The sequence below is a fragment of the Manihot esculenta genome, chromosome 11, assembly GCF_001659605.2.
Source record: "Manihot esculenta cultivar AM560-2 chromosome 11, M.esculenta_v8, whole genome shotgun sequence".
NCBI lineage: Eukaryota > Viridiplantae > Streptophyta > Magnoliopsida > Malpighiales > Euphorbiaceae > Manihot > Manihot esculenta.
In genome coordinates, this window is record NC_035171.2 from 5,614,447 (window position 1) to 5,623,820 (window position 9,374).

Sequence of the window (9,374 nt, forward strand, 5' to 3'; positions counted from 1 at the left end):
GCTGTAGCCATCCATTTTACCTTGAGCTGAAGTTGATTTCCATGACCATCTTCTCTTTGGTTAACTAATATGATTGGTTTACATTCGTAATTATTTTATCCATCTAAGCTTCAACTTTTAAATTTTAAATAAAATTGATCCTTTCTGATCTAAGGGGAGTGTGATTTTCGCAGAGGATAATAACAGGGATCTAGACTCCATTGACCTGCAAATAAAAACACTAACAGCAGCCACAAGGAGAAACCCTGAGCTTTTCCTCGTCATCCCAAACAAAGTAGGCTCTCGCCTCGAAGTCCAATAATCTGCAATGAAAATCATCAGACAAAAACTATGTACCCATGGCCAGGAGAGAGACGTCGAAACGCCTTTTCTTGTCTGAAAGAGGCAAGCGAAGCCACTGAACGACAGAGGCTAAACCCGAGTAAAGAAGCACTGATTAGAGAAAAAAAAAATCTCTTTTTAGAGAACTAAAGAGAGAAACTGCCATGTTCCCAAAAGTTATACCCTCCCCAAGAACCTTTAGATAGTAAATTTCATTAGGATTTTAATTTATAATTTGGCTTTTCATTAGGATTTAGTATTAATAATAAATTTATTTTATAAAAATTTAAAAGTAAAATATTAAATTTTTATGATGTTTAATTAGTTTTTGTAATTTTGTTTTGAAAAAAAAGTAACAGGAGAAGTAATCCATATATCTAATATGTGTCTGACATGAAAGTTAAAAATAATTTTGGCTAAAATTGAAAAAAAATCAAGATATAGTAATTTTTAAAGAAAATTTTAACCCTATAAAAAATAATACTTTAAAATTGAAGATATTATAAAATCAAATACAAATAAAATACGGTGAAATTGATAAGTCACGATGTTTAGATTCGTGTAGTTACAAGTGATACTTTTAAATTTGTATAATTTGTATATTCGTGCACATATATAATATATTTTATTTTTATTTTTAAATTATATTTTTATATTTAATAATAGTTAATGGTTCAAAAAAATTTATATTTTTAATTTTATAGCAATTATATTCTGTATTTTTTTTGTCAATTAAAAGTTATTTCAACTGTACTCTATTATTATTTATCTTAAAAATTAATAAAATTATCACATTACTCACTATATTAATATCACATCAGTATGTAGTATCAGGATAAAATAAATAATAATTTAATTCTTTATTCAGAATAAAATAAATAATAATTTAAAAATTTAGAATAAAATAATAGTAAAATTAAAAGTATAAAATTTTTTTGATAATTATTTATTTTATTAATTTTTTAATTTATTTTAAATATTAATATAATTTAAAAAAAATTGATAAATTAGTATTATACTTTAAAGTTAAAAAATAATTTAAAAAAAATAATTTTATTATTTTTAATATTTTTAAATTAAATCATGTTAAATATTATTTTAATTTATTTTTTAATACTTCATAATTAATATATTTAATAAAAAAAATTTTTAACGATAATTTTAAAAATAATACTAAATCTTAACTATATTACACAAATTTAATAAAATACTTAAAATAAGATTAAAATAAATTATTATTATTATTATTATTATTATTATTATAAAATTATTGATAAAAATTAAAAAAAATTAAATAATAACAATAATAATTTTAAATATATTTAATAATGAAAAAAAAAACTTAATAATTTTATAAGTTTTCAATTATATAAATAAGTGTATTTAGTCAAATATTTAAAAAATATAATTTAATTGATAAAAAAAATAAAGTGAAATTTACAATATATAATTTTTTTTAACGATTAATTAATAATAAAAAATAACTTAATAATTTTATAAATTTTTAATTATATAAATAATGATAGATATATTTAATTAAATATTAAAAAGAATATAATTTAATTAATAAAAAATAAAAATATAAAGCGAAATTTACCATAAAATAAAGTATAAATTTTTTTTAACAATTAATTTTAAACTTTGTTAATATGATGTGGTCATATAGCATTCACCGGTAAGTAATATGATAATTTTGTTAAACATTTAACGATACAAATAATAGTATTAAAATAATTTTAAAAAATTAAGTTTTAATTGATAAAAATTATATAGAATATAATTATATTAAAATTAAAAATACAGATTTTTTTCATTAACTTATTTAATAATATTTTCATTTAAATAAAATTTATTATATTTATTATTACAAAAAATTTTTAATTTTCTATCATTATTATTAATATGTGATTTTTTAAACTTTTATAATGTATTAATTATAATAAAATAAAATTTTTAACATATATATTTTATTTTTATTTTTAATAATAAATTTATAAAAAAAATTGTAATTAATATTATTAATTAATTGATACTACATGTTTTCAATCTTTGATGTGAATAATAATAAATACACCTAATAATAAATATACGAGAGATTACTAAGTGCATAATTATGTTATATAACATAAATTTAAAATTTTTTTATATACTTTTAATTTTATTTTTATATAAAATCATAATTAATATATATATATATATATTAAATACAATTTATTAGTTTTTATTATCATGATTAATATAATTTTTTATTTTTGATTTTTTAATATAATAAATATAATTTATTAGATATTTTTAATATAATATGTCATTAATATTATAATAAAAATTTTATTATATTTTATTATTAAAAAATATTATATTTTTTTATTTTAATAATAAATATAATATTTAAAATATATTTATAAAAATTGGATGTATTCTATCTCTTATGAATAATAAAAAATATATAAGAGATTATCAACTACACGATTAACTTTACATAATTATATTATATAAGATAAATTTTTTATTTTTTATTTTTATTTATATAAAATAATAATTAATAAATATATTAAATACAATTTATTATTTTTATCATCACTATTAATATATGACTTTTTGACTTTTTATTTTTTAATATAATAAATATAATTTATTATATTAATCGTTATTAACCTTTTAATTTTCTACTACTTTTTAATATAATATATTATTATAATAATTTAGATATATAACCATCACTGCTGATATCTTGACAAGATCAACATTTCATTGCTTTAAATTGCAATTACAAAATTACTACTATGGCAAATTCATATGGGTCTATAAATCTGCATATCTAATCTGTCAGATCATGAAGAACAATAAAGCTACAAACAAAAATGAAATTTTAATGTCAAATACATGAGAAATTCGTTACAGAACAATTTGCACACAAATTCAGCCATTTATGGTCCAAAAGTCTTCTGAAAGCTAATATGCTTAGAAAATAGAGCATAACACACGATCATATGAACATATTAGTACTTCAACAAGACGAAGATGGAAAAAAAAAAAAAAAGAGAGAAAAAAGAAACTTCAATCAGATAAATATCGATTGACGACATCTCCCAGAAATAATGATATCCTTGTTCCTTCCAGCTTGTGCATATTTAAGGCTGGTGATCTCAATTTCTTCAGGCATTCTGCAATTTCAGACACCCATATATTGACCATGAAAAAATGCAACGACCAGCCAAATGATAGAGAATAGAACTATTAGATTTCACTAATTAAAAAGTTTAATTTATATGCAAGAAGGAAGAAAATTTAACCAATACTCACCATTTCCGCATACATCTGCTCTATGGTGGCATTGAGGCTGCTCTCCACACGCCTTCTCTTATCACCAGGAAATTCTGTCAGTACCCTCTCCAGATTTGGTGTGCACAAAATACCATGGGTGAAAATTCTCAGCTTTGGGCATCTTGCCAGAGTCACTTTTTTCAAAGATGGGAAGTTGAAAGTGTGGCCAGCCGAACAGAAGCTTGTGAGGTTCCGTAAACCAACAAGCGCCACAGTTTTCAATTTGCTGAAAACAATCTCATCATATGTCTCCTCTTGTTCTTCTGCTACTATCTCCGTCAACATGGCACATTCCTCAACCCGCAACTTTTCAAGGTTCAGCATGGTTTTGGCCACTGACGATGTTACCAATTTCCTTAATTCGTTGCAGTGACATACTTCTAGATACGTTAGATTGTGAAAAGAAGCGGAGGATGATACCAAATTAACTAAATTTTCACAAAACTGAACTTTCAGAATTTCAACATTTTGAAGCAATTGAGAGTCTTGCTTCCCTTTATTCTTCAGATCAAATAGCCTATTTAGCTCCAAGTATCTTATCCGCGGGAGTCCCTCGGGAGCCACATCGATTCCTTCACACAGGAACAGCTCTTTAACCGAAGAATCGCTCAACACAATTTTCTCAAGATTTTGTAATCTTCCAAGGAAACCAAACAGAGAAACAGGTAATTCTTCCTCAAACGACCTCAGCTCAAGAAGTTTTAGCATGTAAAAGATCTTCTTCGGTAATTGCCATTCCAATATCATCATCATGTCTTTTCCATCAATACTCAATTCCTCCAAATTTGGGAAAACCTGGAAATAATCAAGCATAAGCTCATTGCACTCCATCTCAAATATATCTTAATTTGTAATTTAATCAAATTAAGAAATATTTTATTATAATTTAGATTATGTAATTGTTTTAAACTATGGATAAAGGGGAAGAGTATACCTTAGCAGCCACAAAAAGAGATTGCTGAATTGGGATATCTTCTTGGGAACTCGCATCTTCTAAGCTGAACTTCATCACCTTGTCACAACCAAAAAACTTCAGGTATTTAAGCACTGGCCACTCCAGAGTATGCATCCCTCGATAGAAACTCCTCAAATTTGGTAGATTTTGAAGTTCTGAGGAGGTTAATCGAGGGAACACAAAACGAGGGATTTCTCCCATGTCTCCTTCCTCTGCAACAATCTCTTCCACCCCACAAGAGCGTATAGCAAGCTGTTTCAGCAAGGGGAGACGCCTAGCTATGCTGGCTGGAAAGAGATGTTTCAGAACTTGACAGTGTGAAACATGTATCAAATGAATATTATCGAAATTGAAAATTCCTCGCGGGTCATTGCTCCAGATAGTCCTTAACTTGTGTAGCCCACTTAGATACAACTCTGTCAATTGAAACTCTGCTTCCTCATTTATTCCTTCACCATTGAACTGCTGGAGTTGGTATATCTCTTCTAGACAACAACAATCAATTACGCCAAGCTTCTCTAAACTACGGAATGCTAACAAGGCATTGAATGGGAAAAGAATCCGCAGATTTTCACAATATTTAATTCGTATGCTTTTTAGTTTTGGAAACGAGTCTGGAGCAAGTTGGCTGAGCCATATGTTCTCCACTTGACTGATGTGGGAGAGTTCCATCTCTTCCAAGTTAGGGAGCACAACCTGCAATGCCAATAAAAATAAGCAATTTCCTGGTAAATATAAAACATTAAGTGGGAAGTTGAGTGGGGGAAGCTGAAAGGAAAATCTGAAGAAGAGAGGAAGAAAATAAAGGAAAGAAACATCAGATGCGATGAATCAGAAAATTCACCTTTTCATTAAAGAATGATCGAGTTTTGGAGCGGTGGCTCTCCTCTAGTTTTGCTTCGTCGGTGGCTTTGTTGTTTGCAATTGAATTAGAGATGAGTGTTTCCATGGCAGGGCACTTCTTTATCAACAGGTTTCTCAGAGAAGGGCATTCAATTAAGTCACAAGCATTGCAAAAACTGGAGACATTTGGCAGATTCTGGAGCTTCAGGACTTCCAGATCTGTGAAGAGCAATCTAGACATCCCTGGTTCTTCTGCAAATTCGTCTGTTGCTATTATTTCGTTCATGAGCTCACAATCACTTATCTCAAGTTTTTTCAGTCGTGGAGCACATTTAGCCATTGAAAATGTGAAAACGTACTTCAAGTTGTGGCAACCGTGCACAATCAAGCTTGTCAAGTGTGAAGATGCTGTGGGAAACTGGCTGTGGCTTTGCCATATTCTTTTACAGGGAATCGAGGATACTTTCAACTCCTCTAAGTTGGGAACCTGTCCATAAAATGCTTCATTTAATTATTACAAATAAATACTGAAATAAAATTTATATGAAAGAGTTCAGTGCATGAACATACCATAACAGTGAATAGCGGAGGTGGAATACTAAGTTCATCCTCCTCGACAATATCCTTGAACCTTGAATGAACTGTTGAAGGCACCTTCGCTATGGAGCAAAAGCTTCTGAGAGTTGGTAGACCTTTTAGTGCCAAGGAGCGAAATTGACTGAACTCAACTGCTTCATATTCTACATTGCTGCTGTGTGCATCTTCGTCAGCAACAATCTCCTCCATGTTTTTGCAATTAGTTACTTCCATTTCCTGAAGTTGTAAAAGGCCTCTAATAATATTAAATGCGAAAAGATTCTTCAATTTATGGCAGCTCTTGATTTTTAAACTTCTTAGTTTGCTAAAAGAACTTGCTGCAAGCTCGCCATGACAGATTTTCTTCAGGTTCACCAAATTTTCGAGGGACAAAGACTGCAGGATGGGAAAGGCAGCATACGAGACCCACTTTACTGAATCAACGACGTGTTTAACTTCAGAATTATTCTGGACATGGAGATGCTTTAATTGTGGAAATCCTTCTATGTTTAGATCATACAATAGGGACTTAATCCCCTTGATTTCATCTAAATATAGATCTTCCGTTCTATTCAGCAACATTTTAAGCCCATGCTCCAAATGAATGCTCGTATTGAGCTTAAGCTTCAGCAGTCTTAAGACTTCATAGTTTCCAATATCCCAGTCCCATTCACCTCCTATTAATATCCTAAACCTTTCCAGCCTCTCAGAAAACAAGTCTTTTGGTATTGTATTGGCATCTTGGATATGTATTTCCAAAGCTGTTAGGTGAGGCAACGACTTCACCTCTGCAAGACTTGCATTTCCTCGATCGCTGAGCCCTTCAATCTCCCACCCATTAAAGCTATTGCCCACATATAATTCTTCCAATCTAACCATCCATGATATGACGTTTGCTGGAATCACTTTGAGTTTGGAACAATGGCTTAAGTCTAGCAACTTTAGCCTATTCAGTTGCGCCATTTCTCGTGGCAACTCAACAATATCAGAACCCACAAAGGTAAGAATTTCTAGATTCTTCAACTCTCCAATGATGCATACATCAAGCAAAATGCAATGATCCAAACGCAAGGTTCGAAGGTTTGTTAAGAAAACAAGCGATGCAGGTAGGTGCGAGAAACTAATTCCAGAGAAATCCAACACCCGTAGTTTTTGAATTCCTTCGAAGAAAAAATCAGGGATACTCAAAGAAAGATCTTTTGCGTGAAGCAAAAGAAACTCAAGCTTTGGACATTCTAACTTTTCAGGAAGTTCAAGCCTATCACAGGAACGCAGAGAAATTCCTGTGCAGCTTTTGAGAGTATCTTCTGGCCATTCCACCGGTCGACTCTCACTTCTGACCATGAACACCTGCCCGTTTTTGGATGCAATCGAGACAGCGACATCTTGAAGAACGTCATGCATTGTCACGAACCCATTCATTGTCCCGTCTAGCAACAAGCATCTTGCTTTGAGGTCACTGATCAATTTGTGCAATCTGTTTCTTGCTGCATCAATTGTATGTGTGTTTTTTAACAAACCCAGACCAATACTGTACTTCAACAAGTCTGGGATCCAAATATTTTTATGTCTAAGCAGACCGCAGAGCAAGAAAACTGACTTCACTTCATCTCCATCCAAATAATGATAACTCAACTCCACAGCACGGTATACAGTAAGATAAATTCCTGGTTCCTCAACTCTAGACAGCTGCTCTGCAGCATCCTTCCAAGCATACAAATCTTTACTTCTCAAAGATCTTGCAACTGCGACAATTAAAAGGGGCAAACCTGCACACCTTTTTACCACTTCAGTTGCTATAGGTTGCAATTCCAAATCTTTATTTGCATCACCCACCATCGTCTCGAATAAACGCATTGCCTCTTCTTCCCGTAGGACTTCAAGCGCGAAGTTTATATCTGCACCCATTCTACGGAGTACATCTCGATTTCTTGTAGTCAGTAATATCTTGCATCCCTTGTGATTAGGAATTCCTAGCTCCTCAAAGTTAATTGGCTGCCAAATATCATCCAAAACTAAAAGGATCTTCGTCTCCCTCTTTATGCGCAAGCTTAGTCGGGCTGCTCTACCTAATAGAGTCATCTCATCAAATTTCAGGCCGAGCCCGTCAGCAATCTGAGCTTGCATTCTTCGGTAGTCTGCTTCTGGAGACACAACAGCCATAACTGCAACATCAAATTGGCGGCGTTCCAAAGCTTGTCTGCAGACCTCCTTCGCTAGGGTGGTCTTACCCACCCCTCCCATTCCATAAACCCCAATCAAGTTAATGTTAGGGTCTGCAAGTGAACCCAAGACTTCTTCCAAAATTATCTTTCTTGAATGTAAGGAGTTGCTACCATCCGAAGATGTAGCTAGTGATAATTGCAGAGGAGGTCGGTACGAAATTTTCTCAAATTGTCCTTCATCAAGCAGCTTAACAATAGCAAAGATCTTCTTCTCTGCTCTCTTGTTAAACTGGTAGCGCTTCATCAAATTTGGACACAGACCAATGAAACACCTCTTTGCTTGATTTTCATCGGCAATAAATTTTTCTGTCTCTAAAGCGGTTTCTTTTGCAGAAGTCATCCACTTTATGACATCCATTTGGATATCTTCCCCATTCCTTTTAGCTTCATCAATGGAATGATGCATCCTCTCCATTGAATATCGCAGTTTCTCATAATGCAACTCGAGATCTTCAACCTTGCTCTTGTAATTGAGGACGTAACCTATGCGCCTTTTGATTGGGACGACTGTGTACTCCACAACAGCGGAAACACTGCTAACAATGTACTCGAGACCCATTTCGTGATGACGATTAAAAGCAAGGAATGGCAATAACAGCAAACGGAATCGGATAAAATTAATCAACGACGAAAGTAGTTAGAGAGAAAAACCGGAGAACATGGTGATGGCAAGATTGAGTTTGGCGAAAAACATGGACGGAGCTTTCAAACGCGTTGACCGGGAGCAGACCGACGTATCCTCTTTCTTTTTTGGAGATTTAATATTTAATTCACATATTAACAAGTTAATTTCTGTACTATTTTTTAATTTATAAAATATATTTATTTATTTTTATCAATAAAATAAATTTTTTATTTATTTTTATCATTAAAAATATAATAAAAAATTAAATTATTTCTCTTTTTCTTCTCGAACATTTTCTTCTTTTCTTCTTCTATACGCTTTCTCTTCTTTTTCTTTAATTTTAATTTTTTTCTTTGATTTTAATATTTTTTTAAAAAATTATTTTATTAATAAAAAAAATTTTAATAAATTTTTAAAAATATAAAATCAGATCTAATAATAATAATGACAATATCAATAAATTAAATAAAAAATTTTATTTAAAGATAAAATTAAATTTTAAATT

At 30.8% G+C, this 9,374-nt stretch overlaps 1 protein-coding gene across 1 annotated transcript; it reads right to left on the reverse strand.

The window, feature by feature from the left end:
- Window positions 1–3,171: 3,171 nt before the first annotated feature.
- Window positions 3,172–8,959, reverse strand: LOC110604241 (probable disease resistance protein At4g27220). Its single transcript, XM_021742387.2, has 5 exons — window positions 6,014–8,959; window positions 5,445–5,930; window positions 4,580–5,296; window positions 3,625–4,440; window positions 3,172–3,485 (listed from the first exon to the last, which is right to left on the reverse strand). The coding sequence occupies exons 1-5, from the start codon at window positions 8,801–8,803 to the stop codon at window positions 3,477–3,479; spliced, it is 4,818 nt and encodes a 1,605-aa protein (XP_021598079.2). The 5' UTR covers window positions 8,804–8,959; the 3' UTR covers window positions 3,172–3,476.
- Between the last annotated feature and the right edge of the window lie 415 nt (window positions 8,960–9,374).